We start from the raw sequence: 19,870 nt of genomic DNA on the forward strand, positions 1-19,870 counted from the left end.
GTTGCTCTGCACAGTTACAAAATTTAAGTGAACATTGTGAAAATATTTTGGTTCTACGAATTCCCCTCCCATTTCCTGGGTAGTACTATGTTTTCTGCAAAAATAGTTAGTGCTTTATCACTACATAATCAACCACACTGAGCCTAATGCCTTGGAAATTATATTTTTCTTTCTTTTGTGTTGTCTTAACTTATCGCCTTTTAAGTTGTTTTAAGCGTCTTTTGAATTAGAAATTAGAAGCCATGAGTTAATGTGGAAATGAGAAGAAGTAATGATATTAATTTATATTCAGCATTTCTACTTCAAACACCACCATCTATATCCAACACACAATACTAGCATCGCACTGTTGAAGTCAACACGTTCTGTACTAACTTGTTTATGCAATATTCAACACATATTCACAGAGATGTTTTCTGTGTTCCCAATCTATATTTCAAAAATGCATTTGTATGCAGGTTCAGTTGTATGAAAACATACTATAACTGTTGGCTATGAACTGTTGAGAAGTGAATCTTAATCCCAAACCTATTTCAATGACTGTGTTCTGGAAATCCTTGGAAAGACAAAAAATAGGAGCAACAGGTGCTTTACCTAAAAAGATTCAATGTTCAGCACTTTTGACAGACAAGGTGAAAATACAAAGTCTGGAGAAGGAAATATGTTTGAAAGCCACTCATTGGGCAGGTCTGTGGTACAACAGCTATCCATGACCTGAATGGGTTGTCTCTTTCCAAGCTTGTGTACAGTTCTGTGTGAAGCTCTGCTGAATTTTAGAAGAATTGCCTCACAAGTCACAGTGTCCTGTTGATCATCCATGGTTTAATGTTATTATTATAGTAGTGGTAGTTGTATAATTATTAGTTCTATTATATGTAGATACAGAGGTGTGGCATTGATGCATTAATATTTTTTGTACACTGCTTTGAAAGCAATTTATCTGGAAAATCCCAATGAGATCATATGACTAGTATTGTTCACAACCATTACTTAGCTCAAGGGATATTACCTCCGAGTACTGATCAGCTTGTGGATGCTTAGTCTGTGGAAAATGGGGAAGTACTGCATGTATGAGTAAATATGCAACATGATCTGAAAGTTATGGTTGTTTCACTCTATCACTTATAGTGAATAGCAACATCATTAGTTATCATCAGGAACCTCAGTTTAATGCTTGTAAATGTTGTGGTGAAAAAAAATAAACATGAAGATGTAGGTTCAGATTAAGTCTGTTAATGAGCAATTTGTGGAGAATACGTGTGTAGTATGTCAGAAATATGTGTGTACACAGGACGTCATGCATGCTGAAGAGCATTCTTTGTCAATTTCCATTTGAGTGTACCAATCTTATAAAACGGCCAGAATCCAAAGGCAAGGTTCTTGCATTTTGTAAGACACTCTGCTTGCTGAGAGCTCACATTTCAAGGTGCTTTTTTTCCTAAGTGCCTAGCCAAGTTAACAAAGCAGACTTTAGGAAAATCACCAGGAGCTGAGTCATTCCTCATGAAAGCGACATACACACGTTCGCTTGGTAGTCTGAAACCACATGAATGACCCACTCTAGCAGAATTCCTAAAATCCTGTGCATTAGATTTTAAGCTCTTTTTTGGTTTACGGTCTCGTATTTCTGGCTTCTCTTGATTAAAGATTCTGATCTCCCTTCAAATGGACTGAGATGAAAAAGTGTCTTTCATGTTCTTATCCATAAATTCCATTAAGTGTACTGCAACATTTAGAATTTTTCCCTCCCTTTTTCTTTAATGCCTCTCTTCACTTCATCCTCACAAACGTTTTTAAAATGCTGCTTTATAGAATCTTAAAGACAAATACTTAATGCACATTAAGAGACTTTGTATTATCAATCTGTAATGTGCACATAAAATGCTAGACTGTCTTCTGGTTCATTCTCAAGTTTAAGCACTGTACAGTATGTGGCAATATTATTCTCACTAATAACCTAACATTGTACGGCCTTGTCAAGAAAAGTAATTTTGTCAGAATGTTACATTCATAAGACATTCAAATGTTACATACATAAGACCTCAGAAAGCCTCACATTTATATTCCTTTAATTGTCTTTGGATATCCTCACACATTTAAAAGAATACAAAATGTCCCTGTTATGGGTATCAAATTAAGATATAGAACTGTTGGATATAATGTGTTATCAATCACTTCCACTGTGTTGTTGTGGCTGGTTGATAAAAATAAAATAATATTAAACTTTGTTCTGGGAGAACATGCCTATGTAATGGCAAAGCTGTTCCTTGGAAGCTCAGTGCAGGGCAGGCTAGCCCATTTTAAGGAATTAAAAAGATAATGCTGCATGTCATTAAAGAATGCTGACATTTTTTTTTCATTGCCATTGCATAAAAAATGTTTTACTCAATAAATGACCATTAACTTTGTAGAGCGTTCTGGAATTTGCCCTCTGGGTTTTTGCCCTTTACTGTAGTTGTACTTATTTACTGTGAATAACACTATTCTTGCAATCTGTATTAATGAAGCCACAACAAACTGTATTTTATTCTGGATAAAACATGGTTTTCAAGTTTGCATGGGTCACATGTCTTTGAAACGAGGACTGCTTGTGTTTCTTCCAAAAAGTCATCTCAGAGCTACAGTATTGTCGTTTTGTGATGACGCACATGAAGTTCACCATGAAGACAATAACAAAAAAAACTATATGGAGAGGCCAGGTGTCTGTGTGAATATAAAACTGGCAATCTGAGTGGAACAAATAGAGAGCAAGGAGCCCCAGTTGAATTTTAAAAAGCTGTATTTTATTTTGTCAGATATACAAAGAGTGTTTCATGTATGGCTTGCTTTTGTTCACTTGTTCTAGTTCATACTGTAGAACACTAAAACTGGTTAATATGACATCAAGCATCATTCTGACAACATTATACCAATTATCCCTGCTCTCCCACGGTCCGCAAACTGCACCACAGAAAGACAAAACTGGAAATATAGAAATAAACCAGGGAACAGCATTTTGGCCAATGACAAAACGAAAAAGCTAAAGTTTGCATAATTAAAGCTTTGGTATCATATGACACACATGACTTGTCATATAAAAATACTAGGAAATTTTTCTAAAATACTGCTTTGAGTATGCATTCAGTTATTGGTATACTGCATTGCACTTCAGAAATAAAGATGTGCAAGATCCACCCACATACCTTCCTTTAAATGCAACTTACAATGCATGAGAGTAGGTGTGAAAAAATGTTGCATGTTAAGGCACATTAACCTACTGATACTGACTACCATGTGCAACCTTTGCCTAATTAAATGTCAAAAGTGTTGGATTTATGCCTTTTATCCAAATATCAGCAAGCATTCACAAGCAAATTTTAATGCGTGACTGATATTGAATGGGGCCTGAAACATCCTCTACATTAATATTTTGAAAGCAATTAATATGTAATTTTTAATAACAAGGTGTGCTAGTGATAGGAAGACAGTGTACATTAAAAGCCAAGCTCAAGCCTGTCTGTACTGGCAGCAGCAAATTCACTAAACCTATGAAAACAATCCTTAAAAGAAACTTCATATCACTGCTGATCAAAGATGGAATGAAAAAAGTAGCATACAAAATAATAAGGACAATTTCCTTTCACCTGACTTCCAATGCAATTTAACATGTTCAGTTATTTAATATAATGCAATGGATTACTCATTACTAGCAATGGATATATCCATTACTAATGGATAAATCTGCATATCGTTCAGATTTCCAGGTATTTAATTTATGCAAATTTATTTGTATAGAGAATCACACAAGATTCCACATGCTTGCTGTACTTACACAGCTGAATATTGTTTGTATGGGAGTATGAAATTATTAAAATGAAATGAAAGGGCTTAAAGCCTATTCCATATTCAGTATGTTACTGGCTGTTTTGGTTTCATTGATCTAATTCAATCTGCAGTAGATAAACTACTTGTCGCTAAGCTAAAAAACTTGTGTATGTCTTTGTACATGTATTAGAATTGTTACATACATTACAAGCAGCAATTCACCTAGATATTCTAGGCTCTTGCCTGTGCTTGCTTGATTAATTTTGCTTGAATGACCAAGTGGTGAAGTGATTGGGTTGGACTTGGATGGAGGCAGAGAAAAAAAAAGACATAACATGAAAGACTAGCTTTATGAGAGGTGAAGCATATTGCGCTAAGCTGTCTATGTCCCCATGTCGCCTTCTTTCACAAAGCCCTACAGAACAACCAAGAGAAGACAGCTACTGTCCTATCCCCCCAAAAATACAGCTATCGTGGGGTTGTGAGGTAGTGGGAGGTGACTTTGAGAAAAAGCCATCTGTGGATTAAACAAATACCTGTAGAAACAATGCAAGCCTGGGGTGACTGAATAGTTGGCACTCAGAATTAATGGAATTCCATACAAGAGAAAAGAGCTGAGAGGACAGGCTCTGTGTGGTTTGGTCATCAATAAGAACAGCCAGGATTGATTGATTTAAGCTGTACTGATGGGCACCGCAGGTGTTAAACAGACTGTACGGTGACCAGGAATGGGACTGTTGTGACCTGCTTGACAGACGTGACCGAGTTGAGGGATGCAGTGCAGGGCCAGAAGGTGAGGGAAAGAATCTGCTTGTCCAACATTTCTAATGCATAGCAATTATTCCGCCTGGCTTGAAGTGCACTGCCGAAGGACTTGGAGGCATTGTTACCTGGAGGAATGTGGCATGACTTGGCAATGTGCAGTAGTAGAATAGTTTCTCCCTAGAGTCTAAATGGCATAGCTTGAGAGCCAGGTACTCCCTGGCATTACCTTCAGCAGACAGACATGTCTGCCGATGTGTCAGATGTCTTGGAGAGAAAAAAAAATCAAAAACCAACTGCAACAAGGGTGCAGATATTGATTACAGAGAGACCAGTGTATTTAGTGATAAGAAGAGTGACCAATTGTTTGTAAAGAGTCGGTGTTTGAAGACTGAGTGAACAGCTGAAAGAATAAGAACAACGAATTGAGTGATCAGTGATTAGTTCAGTGAGGACTGGGATTGGGCAACCTGTAGTGAATCAGTTTGAATACTCCAGCGCCTGATTTAGTGAATGTGGAGATTAAAATACGGGTGTGGCGAGTGAAAAACACAGAGTACAGAGCGACCTAAAAATACAACTGCACAGACTTCCCTGACTGGGGAGCAAGTGTGAGCTGGGGTCCTGGAGGGTGTCTTTAGGGTTTACAGTACTGGGAAACCTGAAAGTTTACCACAATAAAGGATGTCTCTGATGTCTTCACATTGTGCAGGGAGCATTCTATCCTGACCTCAGAGTGGAGAAAATAGTGGGAGATTTGTCTTTCCAAAATTATGCATTATGGTCTATATTAAATTTCATCTGCCAGCTGTTTGCCCAGTCTTGAATTTAATCTAGTTCTCCTAGAATTTCCTTTGCAGCCTTTACAGCGTTTATTAACCCTTTGATTTTATCTGAAAATGTCACAGCTTTACTACTTATATCAGAATTTACAGCATTAACATGGTCCTCATATACTGTAGATCACTGCAGTATTCTAACAATGACATTAACTCCAAAATCGGAGCCTTGCTTGTAACTTCTGTGTTTTTATCCATTACCCATTTCTAAATCTTATTTTGAGATACAGGGACCTGTCCTTTAGTTCTAATTATAATTTTGATAACCTGACTTGTAACTGAATAATTTTTAGTCTATAATTGTGTGGTTCAGTCTTAGTGAATGTGCACTACATTAAAAGCTTTACACCCCTTTCTTGAGTGGCTGATGGAAAAGGTTTTATAATGGCATATGTTACTAAACATTATTTAATAAGGAACGAATGCATTATTCAGGAATTTAGAATAAGCGCCTTTTTTTTCCTATACCACTAGACTCACAGAGCTCTCTCTGCCTTTCGACTGCTTCCCATTTAGCACCAAAGAACAATCACAAATGAGAGAAGAAATTATATATAATGTGCAGTTCATTGCAAAAGTACTCAGACCTTTGCATAGTTTTTGAATTTTGTTGCTTTAAAGCTTGCAATAAAAGGTAATTTATGGACACAAAATTACCTTAATGAGCCGCACAATGCTGCTATTTCTGTGAAATAGTGGTTCACGTGATTTCAGAATAAACACACCTATCTCTGGAACTTAGCCAGGCACTAAAATTCCATGCAGTCAATCTTTAAAACCAAGGACTTTTCAAACAACTTGGGGTTGTATAAATGTACTGATCAGAAGAAAAGTATAAATGAAAGATAATATCCCTTAATATCTTGTTGAACATGGTAAAGTCAATCATTAAATTCTGGAACAACCCAGACACCACCTAGATTAGGCTGTCCCTTGAAACTGAATAGCTGGGCAATGAGAAAACTGGTTTGAAGTGCCACAGTGAGGCCAGCTGTGTATACAAGAGTTCTGTACAAGGGATGTGAGTAAATGTCCCAATCATTCCACAAATGGGACTTGTATGGAACTGAAGAAAATTACTAATCTCATTAGGAGTTTGCAAAAAAGCACCTAAGTGATATTGCAAACAAGTGTTTAAGGATTTTGTGTTCTGACAAGATAAAACTGGAGCTTTTTGTATAAATACAAAGCATTACATTTGACACAAGCCCAAACTAATGCACCATTCAGTCAGAACCATCCCTACTGTCAAACATAGTGGTGACAAACTTGTGTTAATAAAAGTGATTGTCCTTGAGTAACCCTGTCAATGTTTATGCATAATTTTGTAATTTTACCTATGAAGTGTCTCAATACTTTGTAAAACTGTATATGCTGAATGGCAGATTCATTCCGATTCATATCGGAGTGCATCTATTCTTTCCATCGGCCACTCTAGCTCTTCCTATTTGAATTTGAAGAAAGATCATCATCACTTCATCAAGTGCCTCTATAAAAAATCAAGAAAAACATAAGATGCATCATTTTACATGCATATACTGTAGGAAAACAAGTGTGTTCTGTTGCAAAATGCAAGCATCAAAATATTAGAGCTACACCTTAAGTATACAATCCACTAGGAATAACAGCTTCTACTAATAAAAAGCACCATAAGGAATGACTATTGAGGAGTCAGGCATAAGAAACTTGGACATAGGACAAGGGAATAAGAATCCTCATACAGTCAGAGGAGTTAACCAGGGAGTAGCTGCAAACTTGGAGATCCGGCAAGGTGGGATGCAGAACGATGAATGCGAACAGGAGAGAGAGGCTTGCAAAGTTATTTATATTTTTTAAGAAGGGAGAATTATGAATTATGAGTTGTAAGCTTGTTACTTAAATCAGTGAATGCTTTAAAAGGATATATTGTAACAGAGAGCAACCTTTAATGCTCAATGTAAGATGCCACAATAATGTATACACCTGTCTCCTCTCAGGCCAGATGGAGAAGTTTTCAGCTTTCTTTTAACTGGTCTATTGCAGTGAACTTTCTGCGAATCTTCAAGAGCAATTGTAATTGGCATAAAACATCGATATCTTTAGTTTGTCACAAACTGTTGCTGTGCATTTGTTCTGTCTGAAGTGGTTGCCAAGGAAATACAAATATAGATGTGAACTGTGATCTTTTACTTCCTGTGTGATCAGCTTGTAAATCTCCTGTCATCTTTACCCCAAGCAACAGATGCAATTGTTTTGAGAATATATGTGAAACTGGAATATTACAAATTAATTTGACACCAGTAATGCAATAGGTTCTCTGAATGAAGAATTTCTTCTTTTTTTGCACAATCCAGCAATTTTGTAAGGGATTTTGTTTCATCTTCTTACTATGTATTTTTTAATTTTTTTACACACAGAGAGAAGAAAACAGAACGAAAAGACAAATGCAATTTGTTTAGTGCTGGAGGAATAACTACAGACAAACCCCACTGTTCTAAATCACAATCATAACCAAACTATAAATATATCACATGCCTCTTCTGGCTGTTTTTCTTGCCCCATCTCCACCTTTGCTGCAAACCCTTAACTTCTCTCACGGAATGGTGCACTGAGCCTCTTTATCTTATGGCCAGGACTCTGCCCATTAACCAAGAGGATTAAGCCAAAACGTAGTTTGAAAACTCAATAAACATTCACAAAGCATTTGATTCATGGATGTCATTATTCTTTGTGAATTGCTATTATCGTTATTATTCTGTGAGTATTGGTGGCTGCAATATTGCATCCTGTGTACCTTTAAAGCTCTTCCATTTGCACTGGATTTGTATTGTAACACTTATTTTTAGATGGAAGATGGAAAATCAGTCATCTTTTTCCTCTAATTAGTTCAATCACCAGTATTTAACTCTTTCTGCAGGGCTTTTACATCAGTTGTGTCACAATGTTAGCTTGCAGAGGGACAGCATATCAGGCCTGTCAGGCCAGAGTTTTTTTATTGTGGTGCTTCCCATCTGTGGGAATCCATTCCACTCACCTTTCTTGATTTGCTTATACTGTATATGAGCATGTTGTAAGCGCAGGGGATCACACTGGTGAAACATGTGGTCTTGTTCTTAGTTCTGAACAACTTTGTGGGATGTTTTGACATGGGAGAACTCCTTGATATTGTCTGCAAACTTGTCTAGTTCAGTAACAATAACAGAATCTGGGTCAGTTACATAAACTAGGAAGAGTAGTGGTCCTAGATCTCTCTGTCTCCACTATTATATCACCCCAATCTGAACATGTGCTTCCTGTTTTCTGTCCACTTACCATGTCTCCATCCAAATGCATTTCTTATCTGAATAAAGTTAGGATTTGTATTGTGGCAGATTACAGTGGTACTCCAAACAGGGCAGATTAATGTGGAAGAGGCTCCTCTTCTGTTCCTCATATAACAACTTAGCACAGCCCGTAAGCTACCAGGTATGTCTTCAGGAGGTAGGAGGAAACCAGAGCACCTAGAGGAAATCCTAGTCCCTAGTCCTGTATTAAACCCCAGAGTAATGATCCTAGACCTTAGGCCCTACAGATGGAAATACAGTATCTGAGCCCTCCAATATGAACAATGTTCTAGGAATATGAAGTACTGTATTTCAATGATGTTGCTCTGTGCCTAAAGGGACCCAGGCCCAGGACCCAGGAAGCTGGGAGAGCTGTGATTGACTAATCCCATCCCTGCTCTGACAACAGTCTGGTAAATCCCAGTCACACAGTCACAGTCACCTAGTGGAAAGACTTTCAGACAAAGCACGATTCGCTAGTCTGAAATCTGCTCATGTGTTGTTTTGCTATATGAGTAACCCATTATCCCCAAAAGATTTGCTTTTTAAATACAAAATGTCATGTAGCATGTAGTATACTTTGGCTGTGCTCTGCAATTGAAGGGGCAGTCTGCTGTCACACTAACAAAAATGTGACAATTGACAATTAGAGATGCTGCACGTTTCAATTTTTTGTGATAAATTGGCTTTTTAATCTTAAAACTGTGATAATTCATGTTTACCTTTAGTTTGTGTCCTTTGTATAATAGCCGTGCACCAGTTTTGGGTAATGTGTGTGAAAGGAACTATATAAAATCGTAGTATCAATCATTGTTTTTGTAGATTTGACCTTTGTAGAACCGTTTATAGTTGATATTATATCAATAAAAATCTGATAGGTTAGTTCCTTAATGGTTGCTTTCATTTTAGTGAGCACACTATGTTAAGGAAAGGAAAAAAGGGATGTGTGGTATATATAAATTGATTTCATTGTATGTTAAGAAAGTTCTCCCTTTTTTGCATGTATTCTTCTATATTTTAGATCTAAAACATAATTAGATCTCCATAAATCTGTAAGGTAGATTTTCATGATCTCTAGCTACTAGCTACTGTATATCTGTAACACACAAGTGGCAACCCATTGAAGCGCCGCAGGTGTGAGCCTAGCCAGTAACTGGAAGGGAGACCTCCTGGAAAAGCTAAGGTTGCAGCTGGAAAAGATGTTCATGGGGCCAGCAGGGGGCACTCACCCTGTGGTCTGTGTGGGTCCTAATGCCCCAGTATAGTGATAGGGACACCACTGTATACTGTAAAAAGACACCATTCTTCGGGTTGAGATGTAAAACCAATGTCTCTGTGGTCAATAAAAACCCCAGGGCATTTCTTGAAAAGATTAGGGGTGTTACTCTAGTGTCCTTGCTAAAATTCTCATTGGCCTTTACCAATCATGGCCTCCTAATAAGACCCTATCTATGAACTGGCTTCGTCACTCTGCTCTCCTCCCCACTAATAGCCGGTGTGTGGGGAGTGTACTGGTGCACTTGGCTGCCATCGCATCATCCAGGTGGGGCTGCACACTGGTGGTGTTGGTGGGGATCCCCATTACCTGTAAAGTGCTTTGAGTGGAGTGTCCAGAACATCACTATATAAGTATAAGAAATTATTATTAATAAAAGAGTTTATAAAAGCTTGAGATAACCCAACTAAACATATACCACAATGACAAAAGTTATACTTGAATTTATTGATTAACAAAATAACTCAACAGTAAATATTTTTATTTGAATATGCCCGTGAACCTTTTGATTAGGTAATGGTTGCACCTCAATGAGCAGTAATTTCCTATAACTGTTGATCAGTCTCTCCCATCAGCTTTTATGAAGTTTGTCTCCTTCTTATCTCCAATCTGATTCATATCAGTGACATTTGAAGGTTTCCTTACATTTAGAGTTCACTTCTGGTCCTGCCACAACGTAGTTCAGTGTAGTTTAAGTCTGCAATTTGATTTGGCCAATACAAAATGCTGTTTTGTTGTAGATCCTCTTGTATCATTGTGTTTTAGTTCAGATTAATGAACAGATAACTTCACATTCTCCTCTAGACTTTGCTGACACAATGGCAAATTCATGGCTCTGTCAATGATGGCAAGCTATCCGGGTCCTGAGGCAGAAAAGCAGCCCCAAACCACAGTGTTGCCGCCGCCGTACTTGACATTCAGACTGAGGTTCTTCTGTTGGACTGCAGTGTTTCTTTCTCATTGTTGCCACCATGCTGCCCATTCTTCCTGGACATCCTACCATAAAGAAAAAACCTTACTTAAACCTTACTTTTATTAAGCAAACTAGGGGTTCACTTATTATCACATACACTGCTGTTTAAATTTTCACTTTTTTACTTCATAAACCACTGGATCTTTTTAAAAAAATAAATTAGTAAATATAAAACCTTCTGGTTGTTTAAGAAACCAACAGTTCCGTTTAGCTGATTGTAACACGATAAGAAATTCCCATAATAAGAATGGGAAATAAACAGAAAGCCTATGGAGAGAGTGTCCGATCTATTGAAGGAAAAAAGCAGAAATGAACCTAGAAATGATATTAGGGTGCTGTTTTGAATAACCCGAGAGGAAAATTTATTGCAGGTTATCTGTCAAGATGATGATCTGCTATCTAGGACTAGAAGTTTGTACATGATAAACAGTGGAAAGTGCTGAATCAGTGAAACACTATGCATTTTCCCTTCCTGGTACTGTACAATGAGACACAGTAGACTGGGATTTAATTAAATGCTTTAAATTGTTCTTACTGGTACTTCTCAGAACAATTTGATTAAATTAACACTCATTAGGTAGTTATGATTTTGCCAAGACAGCAAACTGCACCTTACCAGTTTGAATTGAACTAAAGCTGTTTTTCCTCTTTTCAAAATAATCACCTTTATTTTGTCTAAACAGCCCTTCTGACGTATGCAACACTCTCCATCTGAGACATTTTTACGTAAGGTTCTTTTCATTATATTGCACGTGCATCCATGATTTTCAATTGCATCATTTATGCAATTATGTAAAGTAAAATTATTAAAAAGGAGAATAAGCTACCATTTGAAGAGTGGGAACATCAAACTGTTAGAATTGTGTGGGTTCTCCATGTTTATTTATGTAAAACTCACATGAGCTGACTTTACCAAGGTGCCTCTCCTAAATGCCTTGGGTGCTAAATAAGGCATTTATTAATTCATTTAGACTGGCTTCTTATAGGCTATAAAATGTACTTTAATTAGTAAAAATGAGCTAAACAGCAAAGTGATTAGTGATATCACTGATGAAAAACACTAAAATCTGTTCAAATATGATAAAATGTTCTATTCCTTTATAGGTCTGTGATGTTTGTGTAAATGTTTTGCCCAATGATGAATACCTCCCCCCTCTTTACATGTCATATTGAACAAAAAAGAAATAAAGGTTTGCATATACAGGCATAAGGGCAGACTTTGTTTATCATATTGTCTGCAGAGCAGGCACAAACATCTCTCCACAGCTGCATACCAAAGAGAGTCGAAAAACAAAATGACAGGAGGCCATAAGAAACTCCATGGAGACAGCATGCAGTCCAGGTGAAAGACCAGACAAGTTCACATTAGTGTCAATTCTTGCTTCACAGCCATGAACCCAATTACACACCTCTGACCCCGAGTCACAGGAAGATTTTTATAACAGAAGCTCCAGGTTGTTTTAGAAGAGACATGAGTATAAACTGTGCTCCCTCATCAGCAGTGAATTAAACTGAAATTTCACTTACACACTTCTTACGATTCATTAATGGAAAAAAAGCTACTACTAAGAAGAAGCTTTTCTATTACTTTTAGATAATTGTCTTAAGTCCCATCATTTTTGGGAAGTTTTTATGTTTACTTTAATATGCTGCACATTATTTAAAGCCACACTCATATGTTTTTGATCTTCATTAAGATATTTATTGATTCCCTTGAGGAAAGAAGTGAGACGTATAGTATATCAAATGATGAATGTGTTAAGGACTGGAAAATATATCTTGCTCGAACAAACAAAAAAAAATGTTGTACTGTAAGTGTATTAGCATTGCGCGGAGCAAAGTGATATTTGTCACAACTTATCTGAATTTTAGAAATCTACTCACAAATCTAGAGATCTGTTTACATGTCTAAGTAAAATTTTCTAATAATAATAACATTCTGCTCTTTGGAACAATATAGAGGCCTCCAAAGGTCTCCTGTTTCTCTGGGGTATGAAAGGAAGAACCACAAGAAGGCATTCAGTAATAACATGCATTGTACAGGTAAGGTCAGTGAGCTCTCTGAGGACTGCAGGGCAGGGGAATGATCATTGACCTCTACATGTTGATGAATACAGTAGGTGTAAAATAATCTACATCTTAGCTGCTCTTGTCATTGTTCAATTGTCTCAACCATTGCTGTGGATAAACTGTGTCTTCTACTGTATGTAGGTCAAAATTTATTAAGATGGAAGTGTGGAAATTGATTAGAAAGTGATGATTGTCCAGGAGTGGACGGGACTGCCGTTTCCACATGAAACTTCAGGTTCCTGGAAAAAAACGGCTTGATGGCTTGATTAATGGCTTGATTAACGTTCCCATTTCCTGGCATTATGATCTCTTCCATCTCTCATCCCAGCCCCTTAAAAAAAGAGATATCCCCTTAAAAGAGATAGACCATCCCTTGCCGTGGCAAAGAAAGTAATATTGCTAAATTGGAAGAACAGGATAACACAACACACTTTCCTTGGAAAACTTATCTACTCTTTAACAAATGTAAGTAATAAATGCAGAGTAATTGGAAGCCATTTTTTATTTATCTTTACTTGGCAAAGCAGTTGCTGATCCTCAGCTTCCTACATTCTAAATGATGTGTTACAAATGGAGGTTAATGATGTATAATTAATTAAATTAGTTAAATAATTCACTTTTTCTTGTGAATATATACTGTACAAGTATATATTTTCATTAATTAAGTGAAAGATGTGTGCTCCTTTTATGTTATATGTTTTCTGTGTTTAAAAACAAAATTAAAAATTGTAAAAAGAAAGCACCATGATCCATGTCCAGAGTCTCACCGTACCCTCCCTGCCTTTCCCACAGACCTGACCCGAACCTGCAGTTATGCAGGTGTTTTTCACATTGAACAACGTGGTCGCTACTTCCTGACCTACCCTGAGGCTGAAAAGCTCTGTCTGTCCATGGGCACGGTTCTGGCCAGTCGAGAGGATGTCAACAGGGCCTACAGTAAAGGCTTTGAGACCTGCAGGTAAGACAGCACAGTGTTGTGGTCCATCTTTCTGTACAGGACCTGAAGTGCTTTTATAGTGAGTGTGTGCCTTTACTAATGTTTGTTATGAGATACCATGGTAAAAATACAGTAAAGTTTACGCTAATGCAGAATAATCATGGCAAAGCAAAGAATAAATTGTGATCACTATTTGTGGAAACTATTAAAATCATAGTGAAAACTCTGGGAACCCTTTACAAGACTTGCAATTGCTAAGAATCTTTCTCATGGTTACCATTCATATGTACAATATGTTTGTGATCAGTTCATGTAAAACAGGAGATGTACAGTAGAAGTTAAGAATTGAATATGTTGTCAATACAATAATTTAAGCTTCATTTGAAAACCACTTTCAAAATATATAAAAAGTATATTTTGTAATAATTATAGTATATACAGTAGAAAAAATAATCACTAATTTTTGTTAACATCTTTACTCATAAGTTTCTTCTGATTCTTTATTTTCATCATCCTTACTGGAGTCTTTGTTGAGTTTCTTTTTCCATCTCTGAACATCTGCAGTCTGGCTGACAATTTTTGAGAAACAGTTTTGGTTACTGATTTTATGATACTCTATATCTTTTATTGGCTACTTATGATGTCAGTACACTTTAAATCCATGCCAAAACAGTAGTTGTCACTGATCTGTCCTGAAAATTATGTAATAACTGTGAAATCAAAATAACTCTCAGCAAAGTGGCTGAATAATTTAGCTGACTTGGTCTGAAATACAGTATGTAGAGCATTTATTTTCAATATACACCATATATGTGCTTGTTATATACTTAAATATTAATTTTGATATATTTCCATAAATTTTTTAAAATATATTTAAACATTTCAGATCCTTGTCTCGTACATGTTGTGCAGTGAGTGCCCCCTGTTCAGTGTTTCTTGGTGTTGACAGGTATGGCTGGATTCAGAACATCAGTGTTGCGATTATTCGCCAGCAGGCTCACGACCGGTGTGCTGCTAACAGCACTGGAGTCCTGGTCCTCTCTGCTAACCTGACTGTTCGCTATGATGCCTACTGCTACAACTCCTCAGGTATCGTTCTTAATGCTGCTCTCCAGCGCATTTCCATCTTCCAATTCTCCTCAAAGTGGCTTTAGTGTAGGTGCACTTGAGGAACTCAATAAGGCTGGGAAGCAAATCAAAACATTGACCCACCTGCCAACCGACAATTCTGCCATTATCTCTCAGTACTTCGTACTTGCCGGAGGCCTGTTGTGTATAACCAATGGGTTGGCATTGTGCTTTGGTTTCTGAATTTGTAATAGGCCAGAAGGATGAAGTTTTGTGTTCATTTAACTTGCAGTGACTGGAGGCGCTGTTGCGCATCTTGCATGTTTAGTTGAGATTTGAGTAACATTAGTTAATTGCAGCTCAAGTAGTTTGGCTGTTGAGATCTGATTGCTTTGTATTTGTGGCACCCTGTCTCAGCTCTTTGGTTGGACCTTCTCTGTCTCCTGGTTGTGCATGTTGTCAGACCTTGGCATCACTCTGCTTTAGATACTTTGCTGATAATGCATTCAATGAACAGAGCAATGGGACAGGTCTGTCCAGAGTTGTTTAACATAACTGCATAAGGAGCTCAAAACAAACTATCATCAATTAAATGAGACACATCTGGAAATAACTCTGTAATAAACATTCCTAAGCAATTATTCTTGGTTCAATTAGCTGTTTAAATTCAGCAAAAGAGAATTTTAAAATGCAGTTTTGGTGAATGGTGGAGGCAATTTCTTTCCCTGAGCTATAAAAGTGGAAAAAAGACCCAATGAAGTAAATAGTATTTACAGAAATTTTGAATGATCCAAACTGCAAATCAGAAGACAATAGATGGTCTGCGCGATAAGACTGAAAATAGCTGGTTAATCGTATTTGGAGAAGCTGGGGAAAACAAAAATAACCTTCTATAAAACAATAAAATAAACATTTGAATTATCTGTTTTATTTAATTATATTTAACATAAATTATGGTAAATACTGATTTATACTTATAAATAAGTAAGACATTTAAAAAGATATCCACAGGAAAAATTGAAACAGGAGGAAGGCACTGTGAGGATAAAAGTGTCTTTAAACTGCTGAATTGGAGTTGAATAAGGCCTTAGTGCTTCAGCTACAGTAGATAGGAATGATATTTGCTTTACTTCAAATATAGAAATTTGCTAAAAGACAAATTACTCAAGAGGTATCAGACAGTACACCTTGAAGCTCTAATTTGATGCTCTTAAATGCTCTCTCTTGATTACAGGATGTGTCAACATTTGTTTTCTTTCCAACAGATTCATCAGACAAGAACTGTGATTTAGCCCTGGTTACCATCCCACACCCCCTGGAAAAGAGTGAGGACGGAGTGGACAGCTTCCCCCCCACAGGTTCAGTCATGTCCCAGCATCCCTCTGTCAGCCTGGTGTCATTTACTGGTGCAATTAGTGGTTGATTAACATCAGGGAACCCAGCTGTTTCTATGAAGGGAACTTTTCTTTCTTCGGCTTACACACTGATGGAGAGTATCCTCGGACAGAGACTACAGTAATGCAGGAACAGCCACTTTCAAAATCTAAACTTTAGAAGGGCTAGCCATTTTTCAAAATGTTTTAGCTGTAAGTTATTGTTCTCAACAGTTCTCATATTTAAAGAGTCATGAAGTAAATAAAATATCACAACAGGTAGCAATTTGATTTGTTAATTTATATAATTTGTACTATGCTGGGTTTAAAATGTTTTCAACTTTGTATTTCAAAATAATCATGTTATTGCTGATCTCTTCGTATTATGCACTTCAATACAGTTGCCAAATTAGCAATAAAGAATCTCAGTAAAATACACAGCATGCCTCGGTAAGGCCACACATGTCAGTTTCTCATGTACTGTATTTAACAATAATTTTTTTCTAAACTTGGCTCTGCTGGCCTCTGCCCACAAAGTAAATATCAATCAATTAGCAGTTTTTTACAGGTTTGTACAAGTCGACATTATTATCTTAAAGGAAGAAGTAAAGTTTATTCCAGGCTGAAAAGAGAAGGAAGGAAACACAACATTTTGGCTGTGGAACCTTTTTTCAGGTGTGAGCACAGCCGAAACATTGTGTTTCCTTTCTTCTCTTTTCAGCAGGAATAAACCTTTACTTGTTTCTTTGCAGCCTACGCATGCTGACGCAGCTTCTTACTTGAATTATCTTAATGTGTCGATTGTCATTGGGTCCAGGATCACAAGCTGTGTATAGTCATTCTTAGAAATGTCTTTATCAGATAATGTGACCACTGCTATCCTGCCTGCAAGCTGAAGTCATATGATTACATGGCCTGCAACTAGACGTTTAGATGCATATACACATAAACGGAGCTTCTTTTCTTTAAAGAAGGCTCAGAACCTTGCAGAATTCTTTCAAAATCAAAGGTTTCATCTGGTGCTTAATTTAAATTATGTAGTCATACAGGAAGCTACAATCTTCTCGCATAAATAATTATGGTACATTTGACTCACACTTAAATCAGGGGCCTATCATGTTCTGGTGTTGAAATGGAACTTCTCTTTTTTTCTATAATTAAAGGAGGAAGTAACCTCTTTACCAAACCACTCTAAAAAAAAAAACTAAAAAAAAGATTGTACTGCTGTCTGCCCCAATCTAGCAATCCTCCCAAAAGGTCTCCTCCTCTTTTCATGTGAACTCCGAGCACGTTGTTCTCTCTGTGAGGCTTGTGCCACAGAAGGAGAGTGCTTGGTCAAGAATCCAAGAAGCACCTTTACCAGTGGATTACAGATGTGATTTCCATGTCCTGTGAGAGGAAGCTCCAGAAGAGAGTAATCTCACCTTACAGTGACGCACTTGATTCGTAAACTGCAGTCGTTTTCAATGAACCTTGCACTAAATAGTTTATATAGTAGTTTGTAGTTAAACTAGTAACGTTTGCAGATGAAACCAACTTCAGAGGAAATATCAGTGCCTTACAAAGAGAAGTTTATACTGAAGCATCATTTAACTAATTAAAAGACAAAATACTAGTAGGTATAGTTAAAAGCACACTAAATAAAATGACATTAAGTCACAATGATATTATTCATTAGTAAGGCCTTATTTAGAATATTGTTCACAATTGTGGTCACCATGTTGTAGGAGATAATGTTGCTTGGGAATCAATCCAGAGAAGAGCAACTAGATGCATTCTGGGGCCAAAGAGAATGTCCTGCACTGACAGGTTGAAGGAAATGAACCTTTTTAGTCCTGAACAGAAAACACTACAACAAGGGGACCCGATACAAGTATTCATGATCCTCTTAGTCATTGCCAAATTCAACTTCTTCAGAATAAGCCCTGAAAAAAACCTGCAGGGCTCAAATGGAAACTCCGTGGAATGACATTTAAACCTGAGAACAGGAGGCAAATTACATTAAAATTATTTTGACATAATTCTATGAGGACAAAACAAGGCAAGTCTGCAAAAACACCGAAATATTATCTTAGGCTCTTTTAAAAAATGGAATTTGGAAATTTAAAAGTTACATTAACAATTTATTCCTTTAGAATTCTCAATAACCTGGACATCCAAATGTTGGCTATGTTTCCCTCTGCTTAATGTCTTACTTTATCAATTTAGGGATTTTCTAGGCTTGTAACTTTCAGGCCTCTTTCTAAAGAACATTTTGACAGGATGTAACACTTGAGTAAATTTTGAAATCGGGTTTATCAAAGTGCTTCTAGCAGCACACTGAATTCCTGTACAATTTTATTAGCTACACCAGGGAATACTAGTGGTCTGTGTATAAATGAGATATTGCTACGTTTTTTCATTTCTATATTCTATTTGCTAGCATTTGGTGAAAATATTCACATTCTATTTATCCAAATACTGAAAATGAAATTAGTGTACATGTATTTTAAAACCTGTTGAAGAATGCAATTTTAAATGTGTTGCAAAATCTGCGTTGCTACTAATGTTGTAGTATTTAGTGTACTAAAATCGCAATGTATTTGTATTATCATATACTTCATGTAGCACAGGATATACATTTTCAAATATTCACCAAGTAACTATTGCATGGGGATTTTCATAATTAAAGGGTTAAGACCACTGTATTTACTTTGTACTTTTCTCTTCTGCATCTCTCTGGAACTGAAGACAGCTAGTTTTTTGTAATGAAATATTTTATGTATAATGACTGTGCTGTGCTTCACCTTGGTTGGTTCTGTTGGCTCTCACGAGGAAGATACTGTATATTTAGAATGTGAATAATGCAAGCAATGAAAAATATGAACTTAGTACAAGGTACAAGGGATTAATTGGTTTGCCTGGTTCCGGTAGGATATTATGTGCGCAAAGTCCTCAGTGAGGTATACAGTTAGGTGCACAAGTACTGAGAGAAAGCATATTTGAGAATTGCTTTAAAAGCAGCTCCTGGTACCATAGTCTGTATGAAATTACTTACATTATTAATTCATATCTGTTTTCTGCATTCCATATTATTTTATGCACAATACACTACTTCTGTTTACATTCACTCTGTCTTCAGGTAGTTTGTTTTTATACATCATTATAAATAACATCTGTAAAAATAATTTTAAAAATCATCTTACAAAAAAGCAAAGGTACTTTGTATTTAGCAACAAATTATTATCTTAAAGCTTCATCTGCACTCCCACACATGAAACAATTTATTATACCAGTTTTAATATATCAATAATGTGCCTACGTTTCTGAAATTAGACAGATCTTCATCATTTTCTGAAACTTTCCACTTTCAAGCAAACACATAACAATGGACTTCTGGCTGTTTATGCTGTATTTTCCTTATTTTTTTCCCCTGGGTATTTTCCATATTGCAAAATACTTTCATACATTTACTTCTAATACATTT

At 36.6% G+C, this 19,870-nt stretch overlaps 1 protein-coding gene across 1 annotated transcript in view; it reads left to right on the top strand.

Moving 5' to 3' along the window:
• cd44b (CD44 molecule (IN blood group) b) overlaps positions 1–19,870 on the top strand; it is a 34,653-nt gene that overhangs the window by 1,992 nt on the left and 12,791 nt on the right. Inside the window, exons 2-4 of the mRNA XM_088934708.1 lie at positions 13,819–13,984; positions 14,913–15,052; positions 16,297–16,389. Of these exons, the coding sequence (XP_088790834.1) occupies positions 13,819–13,984; positions 14,913–15,052; positions 16,297–16,389 (399 nt within the window). The remainder of the gene's footprint in view (positions 1–13,818; positions 13,985–14,912; positions 15,053–16,296; positions 16,390–19,870) is intronic.

The sequence above is a fragment of the Atractosteus spatula genome, chromosome 16 (assembly GCF_055471065.1).
Source record: "Atractosteus spatula isolate fAtrSpa1 chromosome 16, fAtrSpa1.hap1, whole genome shotgun sequence".
Lineage (NCBI taxonomy): Eukaryota > Metazoa > Chordata > Actinopteri > Semionotiformes > Lepisosteidae > Atractosteus > Atractosteus spatula.